We start from the raw sequence: 19,459 nt of genomic DNA, 5'->3' as shown, positions 1-19,459 counted from the left end.
GTATTCAATATCTGGTGTCAGCTATTACCATGAAAGCTCTGTTTACAAGGTGTAGTCATTTATGAAGTTTGCACAATTATGAATTGATGCATTTTATTAGGGGAGAATAATGAAAATATATCGACGGACAAATTTTGAAAACCAATCCATTTCTAAACTTATTCATCAAAAACGACCTATTTGAAACTTATTTGTCAAAAGCGACCCGGTTTCAGCCAACTGGCTTGGATCGTTTTTAGTGAAAAAAAATATCAAACATCACAAGAGTTTAAGTCCCGTAAAGTTTTTACATAACAAAACTTTACGGGATTTGAAGTCCTGTGAAGTTTAGTATTTTTCCGCTAAAAACGACATAGTTTCAGCCAGTTGGTTGAAACTGTGTAGTTTTTGGCGAATAAGTTTCAAAAAGATCGTTTTTACAGGGTTGCTTTTCAAAATTTGTCCAATATTGACTAGGACTGAACATATATTGTATTAAAGATTGTGGCGCGCGGGCAAAACTACTGACTTTTAGAGATATTTGCATTAATTGAAGACAAATCAATCTCTTATAACGTTTGTTGTTTAAGAATAGTTTAACAGGTCTTGTAAAATAAATTTGTTATTTTAAAAAAAAATAAGATTGCTGATGATTTAGTGCTTTTTAATTTAGAGGTTTACCTACTATTTTAAATAGAATTCTATTTATCATGCACAATGTACGAGTCCTGAGTTTCTGGATAGAAAAATTAAGAATGCAGCGGTTTAGTGAAATTCTTTAAAAAAAATAAACAAAATACTCTTGACTATAAAGAAAGATATTAGTCTTGTTAGTTTTATGGGTAAAATAGATCATCTACAATTTATTGAGTGTCCTCTGTTTAAGCCCTCCACTGATTAAGGAAGTTAGGCATGAGGTAATGCAGGTGATTAAAGATCAACCTTAATTAATTTTTTTTAATAAGATAGAAACTCCTTGATGAAGACATTGCTTTCCTCATATTTAAAGTTATAATTATTATAATTATTCCCCACTGTCCCCTAATAAAAAATAAAATTTCGTATTACAGGTGGGAAAAGGCTTGATAAGGACCCATGAGATGTGATGGCGTGCCAACATGTGGTGCTCGGTGAAGGTTTCGGTCCTTTCGTCAGATAAAAACCTGCAAATGGAACAACTAGGATGGAGGGTCATTTAGGGACCCACCTATTTGTCTTTTTAAGAGCTCTTTGGTTGGTTTCCTAAAAATCAAGAATAAGAAATGGGAGCATGAAAATCTTTCATTTCCTATTTTTAACCATTTCCATCCCTAAAACTTACTCCAACATTCAATAAAATATTATTTTATCATCCAACTCATCTAATAAAATATTATTTTATCATCCAACTCATCCAATAAAATATTATTTTTATCATCCAATATCTAATAAAATATTATTTTTATCATCACATCATCCAACTCATCTCATCTCATCCCGTCTCATATTTAAAAATCAATCACATCATCCAATAATATGGTGACAACTCATCTCATCTCCTTAAACTTTCATCTCCACCCATTTCTTCCAAAAAAACAAAGAAATTAATTTCCTTAAGTGTTGGTCACATCATCTAATAATATAATGACAACTCATATCATCTCATCTATTTTCTTATTTTTAAGAATAAGCCAAACACAAGAAAAGAACCTATTATAGGAAATAGGTTTCTTATAATATATTTCCTTATTTTTTTAGCCAACCAAACAACATCAAAACAAGTTTTCTTAAAAAATCACTCACATCATCGCCAACCAAACAACATCAAAACAAGTTTTCTTAAAAAATCACTCACATCATCCAATAATATGACGACAACTCATCTCATCCAAAACAAGTTTTCTTAAAAAATCACTCACATCATCCAATAATATGACGACAACTCATCTCATCCCATCTCATATTCTTTAATTTTCTTCTTTTTTTCCAACCAAACAACCTCAAAATATAATTTCTAAGAAATAGATTTCCTATTCTTTGATTTCCCTCTTTTTTTAGACAAACAAATAGCCCCTTAGGGGTTGTTTGTTTGCTAAAAAAAGAGAAAACCCCCGTCACGTCAGATTTTAAGAAATCCTCTTTGTCATCTAGGATTTTGTTTTCAACCGATTTTTAAATCACATGTTTATTTTGTTTTGTGATTTAAAAAAATGAGAGTGTCACGTAGAATGTCACATCAGATTTTCGAGAAAAGTATTTTCACACCAAAAACTTCTGAAAACACTTGGAAATATCACTTCAATGATTTTTAATTACTAAAAGCACTGTTAAAACAGTGCCTGTGAATAAAACAAATTATTTAATTGCTGAAAATATTGTTACTATTACGGCTGATTTCCATTTCCTTTTTTTAATATTCAAACAAACACAAGAAATAGAAATCGAAATACTGTTACTATTGCAGCTGGATTTGTTTTTTATGTGACGTGGCGATGACGTGACGGTGATTTCATTGCGAAACAAACAAAAATAAAAGAAATGCGAGAAATGTTTTGAAATCTCTTGAAATGAGTTGAAATGTGAGTTTTTCATTTCTTTTCCATTTCCGGTTTTTTTTGGGAAAACAACCAAACATCATTTTCGGTTGTAGTTTGATAACATGCAATTTGTTTGTACTCACATCAAAATCGTGAAGAGTTTAATGACTTAATGATCTCTCTTGATGGGTGTTTTTCAAAATTAAATCAAAGTTTGATCAAGTTATTGTGTATTATCTTAAGTGAGTCTTATAATGATTAAAGTAAATAGAACAAAAGTACCCAATATATTTTTTTTATTACAAATGATTATATGTCTTTTATTTTTTATTTTTTTGGTTATTTAGTTATCTTTTTAAAGAAGCGTATAATCTTTACCATGAGAAGAGGAAAAAAAAACTACATTTCGAAAAACTCACAGAAAATAATGACTAGCAGAGAAAAATAAAGGATCCTTTTCTATTATATTTCTCAAAGAACAAAAACTAGGCAGAAAGATTGGAAGAAAAGTTTTATGCATAATTAAACAAAGCGGCCAATACCTCAATTAATGAATTTACTAGGCAGACAAATTTTCGAAAACAACCTCTTTTCCCATTTAATCCCAAAAAAAACCATTTTCATAATATTTTCAAAAACCGACCTAGTGTTAGCTTTGGCTTTGAAACCATGTCGGTTTTTGTGAAAAAACTTCTGAAACTTAATGGGAGTTTCACGGGAGTTGAACTTCCGTAAAGTTTCGGAAGTTTTTTCACAAAAACCGACCTGGTTTCAACCGACCTGGTTTCAGCCGCTGAAACGAGATCAGTTTTTAAAAATATTATGAAAAAAGGTTTGTTTTAGGATTAAATGTCCTTATAAGACGGTTTTGAAAATTTGTCCTTTACTAGACAGTTACATGTAATAAGCATCAAAAAAATTACCACCCACATCAATGTTCTCAGTTACCACCACCATCGTCTTGCGCATTGAAGGATGGGAATATCTATTCATTTTTATTGTTGGTTTGGTGTTTTTGTTGATAGTGCAAAAAAGCAAATTGAACATTTGAACTAACTATCCCTTTCTCTCCTATCTTAGCCATAAAAAAAAGCTCCTTTTTTGCTCAAAAGCTTATAATAAACAAAGGAAGTGAGAGAGAGAGAGAGAGAGAGAGAGAGAGAGGAGGTGATGGAGAGGAGAGTGATACTGGTCTGCGCTGCTGTGGGCTTTCTCGGGCTTCTCTCTGCTGTACTGGGTTTTGCTGCAGAGGCCACAAGGATCAAGGTGAGCGCAAAAAGATCCTTTCTTTTTCAATTTTTTTTTACCCTCTGATTGCAGGGTTTAATAGTAACTCTGTAGTTCCTGGGATATGGTTTTTTTTTTCAGATAATCAGATGTTTGGGTTGTTGGAAAAGAACCATCATTTAAATATAAAAAAAAAAGAAAATTTCTTTTGTTCACTCACATTCTAGTTTGTTCTACGATTTTCGACTAGTTTGATAAATTTGGGATATGGATCTGATTTATTTTCTTAGGAGCCCTGTTAATTGGGTCAAATTATTTTGACCTGTTCGTCTGTTTTGAGGAGTGATTTGCCATCTTATGGACATTTTTAAGCGTGGCTTGTTTAGTTTGTTTCTTTAGGATTGAGGCTTATTTTAGTGTGGCTGGCAATTTTGCTGGACTTAAAGTTGTTTAGTTCTTTGGGGAAACTTTTGATGGAGGGCGTTCGTCATAAAATGGGGTCTCCCCAGGGTCATCCTGTTTGCAATAAATATTACATGGAGATCTGATGATATTTTATAATATGCGTTACATCTTTGGCCAGTAATTTCTTGGATTATGCTGTCTTTGTCGGTTATCATCGCCATTGTTTGGAAAAATTGGTTCATAGGAGGTTTAAGAGAACTAGAGATGGAGAACTGGAACAGCAGTTGTGTCTGTAATTGGTGCTTCTTGTAAGGAGGCATCCTCGTGCATTTCGCGAAAAAAATTGAGAATGATTTCATATAGCTCTGTATTTGGTTGCTGTTGCTTTGATGCTAGTTTCATAAGACTCCGTCCGAAGGGGATTTGTAAAAAAAAAAGACTTCATTTCATCTTGCAAGTTTGACTATATCACTTTTTCACAAAATCACTGTGTTTTCTGAAACTTCCGATGGTAAGTTAGCAAGTTTGACAATATTACTTGTCGCGAAAGCTCTTTGTGTCGTCTGAGCCTTTAGGCTTATGGTATATTGTTTTTCATTATGTATCTCAGGCATCTGAAGTTCAGACACCAAGACCGGGTGAGTGCGCATATCCAAAAACTCCAGCTTTGGGCCTTGGACTAGGGGCAACGGTAGCTCTTATGATTGCTCAGGCAATCATCAACACGGTAGCTGGGTGCATTTGTTGCAAGAGGAATTCACAACCCTCAGACACCAACTGGTCTGTTGCTTTGATTTCCTTCATTGCATCATGGTGAGCTTCTGAACTGTGACGTTGTTTTGATTGATAGAGATACCTTAAGCCTCCATACACGATTCCCTGTTAAGTTTAGTACCATGAGTATCAAGATATTTGATTGAAGGCCTAGCAAGACTGAACCTTACATAATTGTGGATAGACCTTGTATTATCGCCAACTTGCAAATAGGCCCCCTATTATTCTGTTGTTGCGGATAGATCTCCTGTTCTTCGATTATTCTGTTAGTTTTCCCTGCTAAATTAGTTATATGTGATCATGATTATGCAAGTTTATAGTAAGTAAATCAGTTTGTGAAGCTCATATGTTTCAGTTCATGGCACCTAATCTTAAGTTGAAACTAACGGAATTGAGAATTCAGGTGCTCTATCTGCAACAATATAAGTATGCTGGGGTCTATCTGCAATTAACCCTTAGTTTTTACGTTTATGTGGAAGATTAGGGGTGTCGAATCCAGTTTGGATTCCTCTAAACCTTATTTCTTTGTGCTTGTGCGGGGTCAGAGTGAATGTGTGTGAGCCTTGATTATGTTGAGCATCTCCATTTTTAAGGGGGCAAGAATTATGAAGAGGACGGTATGTTGTGCGCAGCGAAAATTTCGGCAGAGTTTCTGGTGCACAATAAGAGAGAAAGATCGATAATAAGAATTCCCGTCTCACCAAGGAGACAAGAATCTGAAGCGGATATCTCAACCAAGTGAGATATCGGCTCTTCCTCTCATCAGTTCTAGGACTGACCTGTCGAGGGATCCTAATAACTATTACAATGGCCACAAATTCAAACAATCAATTTTACGTGGTTCGGCAAACTGCCTACGTCCACGGGGCAAGGAGGGGGGAGATCTACTATTAGAGGGAGATAATACAACTAGGGTTTACAATCACTCAATCTAAACCCTCATACAAATATCTCTCTCAAAAGCACAAAAGCCTATTTGCACGAAGCCAAAGAAAGCCGCTGATTTTTCTCTCTCTTTGCAACTGCTCTCTGCTTTTAGTACTGCGCCTTTGCCAGCCGTCCTTTTCTCCTGCGCGAACCCCTTCTGCACGCTGCTTTTCAAAGCCCTGCACTAAATCCGCCTAAGAAAAAAAAAATGCTGCCCAAATCTTCCCTCTGCTTCCGCACCACCTAGGGAAAAAACATCAGGCTATTTATATAGCTAATGATATTGGGTAATCGGGTGGGCTGAGGTGATTTGTCCGCTGGACTTGATCTCTTCACGCGTCAAAAACCCAATGGAATTCTCCCTCGAACACTTGTGCCCCCCACACGAAGATGCAATCAACAATCATGAGATTTTCAAGCTCACGTGATCCCTTTGAACTCTTGTGGCCCCCACAAGCATGTCTCCAACAATTCTCCACCTCGGTGAAGTTTTTTCAAAACTGAGCCGATACCAACCAAACCAAATGTCTCACTTGTTGTGTCCAGTACACCGTGAAACAATTCACGACAACAGACTCAATCCATAACAAGTTAAGAACCCAAATGAGAGTGCGAACACTCACCCAAATGTCAGTTTCTACTCACTAAATCGATCTCACCCTCAGCAAAATCCAACCCGGTTGCATCATAAAGACTGCCTACGTATCCTCTTGCCCAAGGAATTAAGCCGAACGTAGTTCACCAAAATGGCCTCCAAAGGTTTTAATCCACTAGAAGAGTTCGCAACCCTTCTCCAACATCATCAACTCTGCGGCTGATAGCACCTCCAATGACCTCAAACACTTCCACCTGAGGTGAACCAATGACCATATCCAAGCTACATCTATCAGCTGCACTCGAATCAAAACCCAACTCATCATCTGCATCCGAATCCAAATGACTTTCACGTTGTGTCACATCAGCTGGAATCCCAACCAATGCAGAATGATCTGGAGTAATCTTTACCTAATGTGAAGTAGCATCACTCTCCACCCGCTGCGATACCTCTAAGGTCTGTCCAAAACTCTCCACCTGCTGAGAGTCAACCGGCTTCCTCATTGAAGCATCAACCAAAGTGACACTATCAGACCTATCTTCCAATGGAGTTTTACCTCCAATCACAGCAGTTGACAACTTTTTAATAGGATGACCCAAATATGTCGAAGCCTCTGTCCAGAAACTCTTCTGCAGACCATTGCTTGACAACAAACACCGATCCTCCTCCAGCAATGTACGGTTCTCCAAATTTATCACCCTATCAAGTTGCCCCAAGATTTTCTTTCCAACGAAGTGTCTCGAAATACCGTGAGCTCGGCTCCAATGCAGAAACAGGTCCATCTTGTACCTCCCACCAGAATGGAGTACATTCACCTTTCTGCCAATATCACACTTCTTCAATCTGTTGGAGACTACTAGGACTTTATCCATAGGGGATTTGGTTGCAACCTAAACACGCCTAGAACAGCCACCAACAAAGGAAACCAATCGCCTATTACCTCCCAATGATGCCCCCTTGGAAGGCCCCCAAACATCCACGTGAACTCCTCCAGAACGATCCTTAGCACGGTGAATAGAGGTGCCATACTTTACCTCGGTCTTCTTGCTCACATCAACATGTTCACTGGACTTCAAACTGCAGGTCTTCGCACCCTCTTTCAATCTATGCGAGGAATCAATACTGGAATGGTCAAGCCCCAAATGCCGCAGTCTAATCGAATCAACAGAAGTCGTCAGCTCTCCACCTGCCACTATACCCCCAGTCAAGTAATACAAGTTATTCCTCCTGACACCCTTCATCACAATCTGAGAGTCTTCCAAAATCTTGAGAACCATGTCCTCAATTCGAACATTCAGACCCTCTCCAACCAAAGCTCCAATCGAGATCAAGTTCTTCCTCAAAGAAGGAACATATCTCACATCGTTTAACTCTCTAACAGTCCCGTCAAACATCTTTATGCGAATTCTTCCTATCCCAATGATCTGGCATGCACGGTTATCAGCCATGTACACCACACCACTATCCACCAGCTTCTCAAAACTGGAGAACCATTCCCTTCTAGGGCACGCATGATAGGTCACATCACTATCCAACATCCATTCAGATTCCTCCAAATAGCTATCTGTAGGACTGATAGAAAGCGAATAAATAGAAGAGTCAGAATTATTACCATCCGATACGATGTTTGCTTCTGATGATGGTTGCTTCCCTTTTCCCTTCTGCTTATTCTTCATCCATTCGTCGAGCTTTGGGCAGTCTTTCTTCCAATGACCAGTCTCCTTGCACCAAGCACACTGATCTTTTCCTACTCTAGACTGTGACTTCCAATTCTTCCGGTTTGGATTCTTCCCTCTTGCGACTAACGCCTCTGCTACCGACTCAGTCGAATTCTCCTTATCCTTCTTTCGAAGCTGATAATTCACAAGTGCAGCAGTGACCTCACTATACGAAAGTGATGCCTTCCCATTAATAAGAGTAAGGACGAAGGTCTCATATTCCTCGTCGGGCAAGGAACTCAACAACAGTAATGACTTGTCCTCATCTTCAATCTTGACATCCACATTCGCCAAATCCGCAAGAAGCTTTGTGTAGTGATTCATGTGATCTCTAATTGAGGTTTTCTTCTTCAACTGGAAACGATAAAGTCTCTTCATATGCAAACGGTTCTCAACACTCTTTGTCAGATACTTGCTTTCGAGAATCTCCCAAATCTTCTTCGCAGAAGTCTCATTCATCACATTATATTTTAGATCTTGAGTCAAACAATACCTAATCACACCACACGCCGTTCGATTCATCTTTTTCCAAACATTCTCTTCAATCTCATCTGGCTTGCCATCTAACTCCAATGTATCCTCCAAATTCTGCGCGTTCAGCGCATCCAAAACCTCGCTTCTTCACATCTATCTTCATAGAGTGGATATTCAAACTCTGAATAGTCTTCACGCCAGAAGAACCACCCTCGACACCCGAAGCACCTTCTTTCCCCGACATCTTACGCACCAACGAACGAAGAATAGATCCAAAACTAAAAAGATAGAGTCTTTACCAAAAGATCCCACATTTATCACCAACGAAGCCCTAAACGAGCCTCCAAATTGATCTACTCCTCCAACCAAACCCTAGATCTGGAATCTGGACTCTGATACCACTTGTTATGCGCAACGGAAATTTCGGCAGAGTTTCTGGTGCACAATAAGAGAGAAAGATCGATAATAAGAATTTCCGTCTCACCAAGGAGACAAGAATCTGAAACGGATATCTCAACCAAGTGAGATATCGGCTCTTCCTCTCATCAGTTCTAGGACTGACCTGTCGAGGGATCCTAATAACTATTACAATGGTCACAAACTCAAACAATTAATTTTACGTGGTTCGGCAAACTGCCTACGTCCACGGGGCAAGGAGGGGGGAGATCTACTATTAGAGGGAGATAATACAACTAGGGTTTACAATCACTCAATCTAAACCCTCATACAAATATCTCTCTCAAAAGCACAAAAGCCTATTTGCACGAAGCCAAAGAAAGCCGCTGATTTTTCTCTCTCTTTGCAACTGCTCTCTGCTTTTAGTACTGCGCCTTTGCCAACCGTCCTTTTCTCCTACGCGAACCCCTTCTGCACGCTGCTTTTCAAAGCCCTGCACTAAATCCGCCTAAGGAAAAAAAAAAAAAACGCTGCCCAAATCTTCCCTCTGCTTCCGCACCACCTAGGGAAAAAACATCAGGCTATTTATATAGCTAATGATATTGGGTAATCGGGTGGGCTGAGGTGATTTGTCCGCTGGACTTGATCTCTTCACGCGTCAAAAACCCAATGGAATTCTCCCTTGAACACTTGTGGCCCCCACACGAAGATGCAATCAACAATCACGAGATTTTCAAGCTCACGTGATCCCTTTGTACTCTTGTGGCCCCCACAAGCATGTCTCCAACACGGTAAACGTGTCATCAGATTTACGCAATTGACTAAATTTTAGTATGATGTTTACATGTTTTCTGTTTGATTAGGACTTCAGTAGCTAGGAAGCAGTTCAACAATAATTAAGGTTTGTGATGCTTGAAGTTTGGCTTTTTGAAAATCTAGAATAAAAAAAGTAAGGATTGCTATCCAAATTAAATGGTGAATGTCAACATTTGATAATAAAATGTTATTTCAAATTTGTTAGTTCGTAGGTGCATACAATTTTAGGGAGTACCACTCTATTGTCATGCAAGAAATGTGATGATACAAATTAGGTGGGCTTGTTAGACTAGCAAAATAGTTTTTTTTTTTACTTTCTTCTGTTTGGGATTCTAGCAAATATATGCCCTGATGGTTTTCTTTCTTTTTTGAAATTTACATATTTTACCTTGTGTTTTCTTTTTCATGTTTCCAGATTTAGACTTGCTTTTTGGAGTAATTTTGCTACCATATAATTATCCCAGAGGACATTTACAGTAACAGTTTTAATAAATTGACAAATAACTAACTTAAGTTTTGTTGTGGGATTAAACTAGATAATACTTATTTATGTTAGTCATCTTAGTGAACATATGGGTGTTTTTACTTATCGATTGACCAGATGTTACATCCTGTAATAGAACTGCTTTGTTTTCCTTGAATGAGTAATCGGTAGAATTGAGTGTGTCATTATTTCTTGTGTGTTGTTAAAACTTATATAACATGCTTTGATTCTCACTATGCATCATCGATTCAATTTTTGTCTATTGGTACCTGGAGGAGAGGATACTTGCGAATTTCACAGCCCCTTTAGGGGCCTTCCCTCAAGAAATTGAATACATCCCTCAAGAAATTTCCCTCGAGAAATTTATTATTCCTGGTATCTTGTTTATAGAGCACGGATTCACACCCCTGCTTTTATTTGTCTTTATTTTCCTAAAATTTCATCATTTTACCAAAATAAACAAATATGAATAATCAATTTATATAACTCTTCAGAAGTTGATGTGCATCATTTCAGGATCACATTCATTATAGCATTCCTGTTGCTACTAATGGGCGCTGCACTGAATGATCAACGAGGAAACCAAAATATGTACTTTGGCGACTACTGCTATGTCGTCAAGCCTGGAGTTTTTGCAGGAGGTGCAGTTCTCTCTCTTGCCAGCATCTCTCTCGGTATAGTTTACTATGTCGTCCTCTCTTTATCAAAGAGCACCAGTGCTCAGACTTGGGGACCTTCAACTCAGAACCAGGGAATTGCATTAGGACAACCTCAGATCCCGCCTCAAAGTACCCAACCGGTTTTTGTGCATGAAGACACTTACAATAGACAGCAAGTTCCCTGACCAGAAGTCGCTGCTGTTATTTGTATATAGGACAGTCCCTGAATCCTTAAGAAGACTACCGATCAATGAGCTATTTTTGCTGTATTGAATCTTTAATCAATTTGAGCTTAACATGTTTGTCTTCAGTTGGATACAAATGCAGTAGGCATCAATTGTGGTACAAAAACAATAGTCACTAACAGGTGTTTGTGCACAAAGACACTTACGAGTACTGGTCGATGAGTTATTCTTGCTGTGTTGAATTTTTAATCAATTTCAGTTTGATACAAGTGCAAGTGCACTATACATCAAATGTGGTTTGATTTATTGGCGCGGAACAAAGTGATAATGTCATCTACAATTGTCTGAAAGCTTTCGGTGCCGTTCACTATAGTTATTCCTTCGGCTTCATCAACCTGAAGCAGGTCAAGTTGAGACTGTAGCAAGGATTCTGGCATGAAATGATTCCCTTCTTTAGATCTTCTCCTGATTCTCTCAGCAATTACTTCCTTTGGTGCCTTCAAGCAAACAAATTTCACCTTGCAGCTTGTATAGTCCCCAGGGTGGTAGTTTTGATCCGATGATCTTAGGATCTCTCTGTACTTCTTTTGTAGTGCCGAACAAGTGAGGACTGCGGTCTCTCCGCTGTTGATCTTTTTCATAGTGGCATCTCGGAGTGCTTCAAGCCATGGAATCCGATCTTCATCAGAAAGTGGAATTCCATTTCTCATCTTCTCTGTATTACAGGAAATGAAAATACTGTTACGGCCTATTAATTTTATAACTGTCAGAGAATATAGAAACTCTTGGAATACCTTTGTTTTCCTGAGAGTGGAAGTCGTCTGCTTCGAAAAAGCTGCAACCTAACGATTCTGAGAGTTTCTGGGCGACCGTCCTGTAAACATAGCGAAATAGTCGTAAATCCTAAAAAATATCGAGATAAATCATCACGATATTGTCATCTGTTTGATAAAATATATTTGAAAAACAAAAGCATTGCGTTTAATATGCTCATATCCATGGATCTCAAGCTCCGCTAGTATCAAATCTCATTACATCAAAAAGCACAGATAAACTGAACCTTTATCTGTCTCAATGAACAGGTCAGATGTGGAAAACAATCTCGATCAAGAGAAGACACAAAAAAAAAAGCAATGAAACTAGCTGTTACAGGTTTGCCAATAATCTTAGTCATGCCTAAAAACATTCCTAAATCTTGCCTGAAATCTTTCTAAGTCCTATTATCGACAATGTATGTACATATATCACGTTCATCACTTGATTGTGTACACCTTGTTTGCTTGATCTGCGTATCTGATTTCGTCGCATAGGATCCTAGAGTCAGATTACAGGATCTTCATCCTCGACATCGCTAATATACATATAAAGTCCTAAACTAATGTATATAATGTATATAATGTAACCAACAAAATTATCTAAATGCATTTATCTGAAAAAAAAAGTGACATCATATTTGCTTGAGAGAGAGATGTAATTCAAAATTTTTTTTTTAATAAAAGGGACAAGAAAAGAAGCCATCATCTACTTTATTTGGGCCCAGATTATTAAACGCAGCATTTTACAGTAACCTAATATTCATTATCTTCTTCAAAGCATCCCCATCCTTTGAAAAAGGTTTTTTTTTTTTAATTCTCTGTAGTTTATTTGCTACCATTTAACTTTAAATTCTTCATTTTTGGTAGATTTAAAGTTAGAAGACTTACGATTTTCCTGAGCCACTGACCCCCATGATCACAATTGCAATCCCTGCAGAAGTTCAGAATAATTATACAAACACATACACCTAAGGTGATTTAAGATAATTTACAAATCTAGCCGCACCAAGAAAAAGAAATCTGAGAATTTAGGTATCAAGAATCTTCTAATCTATGAGAACTAAAATCTTTCAAACCAAATTAAATAATAAAATTATTGGGGAATTTGAGAAGAAGAGCACCTTTAACTTTTAGATCAGCAGCCATAGAGATACGTGCGAAGATTGAAAAGGGCAAAAAGCGATCTTTAAGAACTCAGTAATTAAGTGATCAAAGAGACGGGCCAACTAATTTCAGCCCGCAAATCTATCTATCACATGTTTTGCACGTGCGATACAGGGGGGAGGACTTTTACATACCTGGCCTCGTTTCTTTCTTTCTTTCTCGTTCAAATTGTTTTTTTTTTTTTTTTTTGAGCCCTTGAGTCTCAAGGAGCAACCTAGAGCATGGGTCTCAACTTAATAACTCAGCCCAATTCTAGATATTTAATTGGAATCAAACCGTCCGGATATCACAGGGTAAGTTTTACACTTTTATTGTTTATTGAATTATTGTACCGCTTTATATGTGGTCATATCAATTAGAGTGACACTACGGTCACACTGCCCACCACACCATGGGACACAACCCCCCTCACAGCTACAGTGCACGGGCTCACTTTAGATTTTTAAAAAAAAATCTAAAGTGGGCCCGTGCACTGTAGCTGTGAGGGGGGTTGTGTCTCATGGTGTGGTGGGGAGTGTGACCGTAGTGTTTTTTTTATCAATTATATCTGTGTTTGGAATTTAGATATTCTTTCGAATCAAAAGGTACTATAGATATTATTATTATTATTGTTTGGGTCAAAATGCACATACTCCTACTCAGGTATGATTTTAGTAACACTCGAGCTCATCCTCAACTTATATTCATAGTTGCTATCCAAATATTTGACAGATGATAAGGGCCACAGAAAATATGGGTGGTGAGATTTATCTGCAATATATTTACCTTTATTTTTATATTCATAGCGCGCAGCTTACTTCTTGAGTAAATAAATGAAAAATAACTATTTTTAAGTTATTAGTGCGTACGACTGTATATATGGGCCAATGCGGTTATCCTACTTATCTCATATCTCTTGAGTAAACAAATGATAAAATTCCAAGTTGGATTTTGCGAGACACAACGCACATTAGCTAACATGCAAGTTTAAAGAATAAAATTCTATAATAATAATAATAATAACAAAATACAGAAATAGCTTGGGAGCCCAATAGCCGTCCCTGACGTCTTGGAATCATCACTCAAAAATATTATTCATCGTTAAAACCATGATGAACATTAATAATAATGCTAGCATAGCAAAGTTAACTCCCTTGTGCTTTACATTGTGATTTTCCCCTCTTTTTTTTTTAATCAAAGTGTACGGATAATATGACTATGATTAAAGAACATAAGCTTTATTTAGTTAAAAATAACCACATACGGTTCCCGCCTCAGCGACGTCGCGACGGTTGCCGATGGGGGATTCTGCGAAATATATAACGCGCTCTCTTGTGGAGTAGTGGGTCCCACCTAACAACATATAAATTTCACTGGCAGAAGGGGCCCACGTTTTGTCTCCTCCTCTCTTCCCCCCCACCCCCCCACCAAAAAAATCGCCCTCATTCTCTCTCCGACTCCAAAATCTTTTGAAAGAGTCTCTCTCTCTGAGATTTCCCCCACTCTTATCTTCTCTTTTTTGTATTCCCCTCTGAAAATTGGGGATCGGGAGGAGGAGATCGGACGTCAAGATTGGATTTTCGGTAATTTCTTATGTTTTTTTTTGTTTGCTCGATCTTGATGGGTGTTTTCATGAACGAGATTGATTAGTAGGAAATTAAATCAGCACGCCAGTTCGCTTTTCGTCTTAGTCGAGATCGTCAATTTGTAGTTGTAATCGCATTGGTGATTTATTTAATTTTTTGTTAGGGTTGATCAAAAAAAAAAAAAAAAAATGATCTTTCTTTTCTCAATCCGTTTTATCTTTATATAACGTCTTTTATTTGATTGAGGCTCAGATGATACTGCTGCACGCTCGTAGGAAATGAATGGACACAATTAACTCTTTGGAAATTAGAAGGGATAAGGGTTCTTCATGGTCCCTTTCATCTTAAAAAAGCTTTTTTAGAGTCATTTTGGATTTGGTTGTGCATCTTCTTGTGATGTAGGGGTGAGAGCATTAATTGATCTGAACCGATTGAAACAGACCCAAATGTCAACCGTTCGGTTCAACGGTTTGGTTAGTTTCGTCCGAAAAAAATCTCAACTCGAACCGACCAAATCTTCTCTCTCTCTTTTTTTATTTAATAATAATAATTACTTCAGTTGATGCGCATTGTTTTTTGTTGATCCCTTGATTTGTGTACTTTAGCCTATTTTCTTAACTAAGTGGGTCAAACAGACTGAACCAAACCGCATTGAGCTAATTTTGATTCAGTTTGCCCAAATTTTGAATTGAACGCTAGTTAGATTAGATGGAGTGTTTGATAGAGATCTTTTTTTATTATTATATATTTTTGTTGATTTAGGAACTAGGATATTATTAGATATAAATAAAACAAGGATTATTATTTATTACCAGGATTATTTTTCCCCTTATTGCCTCACTTGTAAACCTCTAGACAGCTTTAGTTTCCCCCCATTACTTTTGCGATGGAATTTTCCAAGATTATCAATTTTTTTCCACTACTTGCTTCTGTTATATCTTCCTTATAATTTTAGTTTATTGATTTATAACTATTTATTTTTAAAACATTTGGCTTGACTGATAACCTAATAAAAAAAATTCGGGTGTTTAACAAATGATAATCTGAGTAGGTAGAACAACTGGCTCATGACAGAGTGCCATGGTTGATCTTGGCACCTTGTTCTTCTGGAAACTGCAAAGCTTCCTGGGCGTGTCTGCACTCTTTAAACTCTGTAAGGGAATTCTTCTGTGTATGGCTTGGAATCAGTGAACTGAAGAATTTAACTACCGGGTTGCACTATGGAGAGCGAAGATCCAAAAACCGCATCTCCAAGGTCTCCGAGGTCACCAAGGTCCCCCAGAACACCTCGTGGGAAGCGCAACACCAGCAAAGGCAGTCCAGTAGGGCATAACAGGCATCCACACTCAGGAAGAGACGGCCTGGTGGTAAGTATTTTTATTTTTTTCTTAACACGCATTTATCAATCTGTTCAGTATGTAAAGTAGTTTCAGGAGATACACTGATTCATCCCGCGGTCATAGGCTACAATTAAGGCGTTACAGTTTTGCTCCATCATCATATTTATACCATTATTTTTTGTTTGCGTTTTTCGTCAAGTGTCTGTGCTCTGATAGTTATAACAAACCTATTCTTGCTCTCAAGGCTTGTGGCATTTAGACCTATCTTCAAAATCTCCTTAGCGGCATTTGGACGTACCTTGAGCGAGTTCTTCTATTAACAACATATTCTTGAAAGACAAGAGTACATTTACCTTCTCCTTGATCCAAAAATAAGTTACTATATGACGAAGTGTCGGCCAGGGTTGATTCATGATTTAGTTCTAGGTTGATTCTTAATAAATAAATTCAGGTATAGCTTTCATCGTTCTTCAATATGCAATTCTTAATGCAATTGAATGTGTGTCTCTCGTGTTCCTTCACAACACATCCAACTGACATATTAGGCATTATTTGTTGTTTCACTTTTTCACTTTTTTATTCCCTTTTTCTTCTCCTTAGTATTTAAATAGGAAGAATCCTGTTTTAGGTCATTTTATAATATTACATAGGCATGATTGACAAAATATTTATGTAAGCTGTTATAAGATCATACTCGTGTATTTTGGATCTCCCACGTATGCGATTTTACAGCTGATTATTTTTCTTTTCCCAAAAAAATATCATTTTTTTAATTCTGTGAAAGAACTTAAGTAAACGAACTAGATATTTGTGAAATCATCAGACAGCAAATTTCTTTTGTTTAGTAAACATTCTTTTAGTCCATAATGCGCTGATGCAAATTGGTTTGGTTATGTGGAGTCTCTTCCAATTAAACTAATTGTTTATGGAAACCTGTTGTTGCAGGAAAACGACCTGTTAACTTCTAGTAAATTATCGGTAGATTTTGAAGAGTTTAAAAAGAAGGCTACAGTGATAGTTGAAGAATACTTCACAACTGATGACATGGTGTCAACTGCAAATGAACTGAGGGACCTTTGCCGGCCATTATATCACTACTATTTTGTGAAAAAGCTTGTCTCATTAGCCATGGATAGGCATAACAAAGAGAAGGAAATGGCTTCAGTTCTTCTTTCAACTCTCTATGCAGACGTGATCGATCCCCCCCAAGTCTACAAAGGTTTCTGCATACTAGTCGAAGCTGCAGATGACTTATCTGTAGATATACCTGACACTGTGGATGTTCTTGCTCTTTTCATTGCTCGGGCAGTGGTCGATGAAATACTCCCTCCAGCTTTTCTCACAAAAGAGAGGACAAACATAGCAGAAGACTCAAAGGGGATTCAGGTGTTAAAGAGAGCAGAAAAAGGCTACCTATCAGCTCCCCTCCATGCTGAGATTATACTGAGAAAATGGGGAGGAAGCAAGAGCACTACAGTGGATGATGTAAAAGCTAACATTAACAACCTTCTGGTTGAGTATATTGCAAGTGGAGACAAGAAAGAGGCTTGTAGCTGTGTTAAGGATCTCAAAGTTCCTTTCTTTCACCATGACATAGTGAAGCGAGCGCTGATTTTAGCTATGGAAAGACGATCAGCTGAGGGACTGATCTTGGATTTGCTTAAGGCGGCTTATGAAGAAGGGATAATCAATGACAGTCAGATATCTAAAGGATTCAACCGTCTCATTGATACGATTGATGACTTGTGCCTTGACATTCCAAGTGCTAGAAGTCTCTTGCTGTCTTTGATATCAAAGGCAGCATCAGAAGGATGGCTTTGTGCTTCCTCTTTGAAGCCAATTCATGTCCAACCACAGAAACAAGTGGAGGATAAGACAACCAGGCTTTTCAAGTCAAAGTCTACAACAATCATCCAAGAATATTTCTTGACAGGTGATATCCCAGAAGTGATTGGTAGTTTAGAGGCAGAAAACAAATTGTCCTCCGCCTTATTGAACGCTCTTTTTATCAAAAAGTTAATAACCCTAGCAATGGATAGAAAGAACCGGGAAAAGGAAATGGCTTCAGTGCTATTAACATCACTTTGTTTCCCAGCAGAGCATTTGGTGACAGGCTTTCTTTTATTGATTGAGTCAGCAGAAGACACCGCATTGGATATTCCAGCTGTCGTAGAGGATTTAGCCATGTTTTTAGCGAGGGCCGTAGTTGATGAAGTACTGGCACCATTTCACTTGGAGGAAATTGAGAGTCAGTGTGAAGGGTCAATTGGAAGCAAAGTCCTCAATCTTTCACGTTCGCTTCTCAAGGCTCGCCTCTCTGGGGAGCGAATATTGAGGTGTTGGGGTGGAGGTGGTAGTAGCAAGACTGGATGGGATATTGATGATGTTAAGGACAAGATTAGTAAGTTGATAGAGGAATATGATTCTGGTGGGGATGTGAGAGAGGCTTGCCGATGTATAAAGGAGCTTGGGATGCCGTTTTTCCATCATGAGGTGGTGAAGAAGGCACTGGTGAATGTGATGGAAAAGAAGAACGAGCGGTTGTGGAGATTGTTGGAGTGTTGTTATTCAATGGGTTTAATCACATCACATCAGATGACGAAAGGGTTTGGGAGGGTCGCGGATTGTATGGATGATCTTGTGCTGGATGTACCAGATGCGGAGAAACAATTCAAGTTTTATGTTGACAGAGCCAAGAAGGAAGGCTGGGTTGATTCTTGCTTTTCCTCTGAGAGATCAGCAGCTGCATTAGAGAATGGCAACGCCAATAAAGCCTAGGCTTGCGAAACTATACGAGACTGTGACAGAGTAAACATCATATCGAGTAAGTTTTCTTCTCATTTTGGAATGACATGTACGTAGTTTCTTTGCAGGTTTATCATTGGAAGAGAGACATATAATAGGAAAAATGCTAATCAAATGACTAAAATTATTTGAATTATCCTATGGATTTTGTCCACTGACGACATTTCCCAAAAACATTAGTTAAAACTGTCTGCGATGGTTGCTTTGATTTGATTTTCTTTTTTTGGGTCAACATTTTAGTTGGCATAAAACCATCAGTCTTGCGTTATACTATTGCATACTATGTAATTTAACTGCGTACGCTAACTGTTCTTTGAATGGGCATCGCAGGTCATTCATAAACCTCCGCTCAATTTGTTCTTTATACTCAATTCTTCCCTACGAAGGTGATTCACTTTCGGGGATCCATTCAATTCTGACTTTACGAGGAGACGAGACGCGAACGCTGAACTCCTCATCTTCTTGTTTTGTAATTCGTTACTCTTTGTACTGCTGTTCTTGTTGTTTGGTTCTTAGCGTCGTAGCTGGTGTAATAAAGGAACTAATAGTTTGTGTTGATTCTATCGTGTGTGTTAACTGCAGGGTAAGGATGATATATGAGAGATCTATCGAACA

The 19,459-nt window shown here is 37.9% G+C and overlaps 3 protein-coding genes across 3 annotated transcripts; 2 read left to right on the top strand and 1 right to left on the bottom strand.

The window, feature by feature from the left end:
- On the top strand, window positions 3,451–11,408 carry LOC109819906. The gene is made up of 3 exons (XM_020385876.1): window positions 3,451–3,761; window positions 4,738–4,940; window positions 10,828–11,408. The coding sequence occupies exons 1-3, from the start codon at window positions 3,666–3,668 to the stop codon at window positions 11,153–11,155; spliced, it is 627 nt and encodes a 208-aa protein (XP_020241465.1). The 5' UTR covers window positions 3,451–3,665; the 3' UTR covers window positions 11,156–11,408.
- Window positions 11,365–13,199, bottom strand: LOC109819907 (probable gluconokinase). The gene is made up of 4 exons (XM_020385877.1): window positions 13,092–13,199; window positions 12,859–12,901; window positions 11,950–12,029; window positions 11,365–11,870 (listed from the first exon to the last, which is right to left on the bottom strand). The coding sequence occupies exons 1-4, from the start codon at window positions 13,114–13,116 to the stop codon at window positions 11,443–11,445; spliced, it is 576 nt and encodes a 191-aa protein (XP_020241466.1). The 5' UTR covers window positions 13,117–13,199; the 3' UTR covers window positions 11,365–11,442.
- LOC109820338 lies at window positions 14,542–19,459 on the top strand. The gene is made up of 4 exons (XM_020386466.1): window positions 14,542–14,696; window positions 15,751–16,066; window positions 16,985–18,863; window positions 19,175–19,459. Exons 2-3 carry the CDS (start codon window positions 15,920–15,922, stop codon window positions 18,815–18,817), a joined length of 1,980 nt encoding a protein of 659 aa, XP_020242055.1. The 5' UTR covers window positions 14,542–14,696; window positions 15,751–15,919; the 3' UTR covers window positions 18,818–18,863; window positions 19,175–19,459.

This window comes from Asparagus officinalis, chromosome 8, assembly GCF_001876935.1.
Source record: "Asparagus officinalis chromosome 8, Aspof.V1, whole genome shotgun sequence".
NCBI classification, from domain to species: Eukaryota; Viridiplantae; Streptophyta; class Magnoliopsida; order Asparagales; family Asparagaceae; genus Asparagus; species Asparagus officinalis.
Note: the sequence above shows the minus strand (reverse complement) of the source record. Positions and strands in the feature narration are given on the sequence as shown.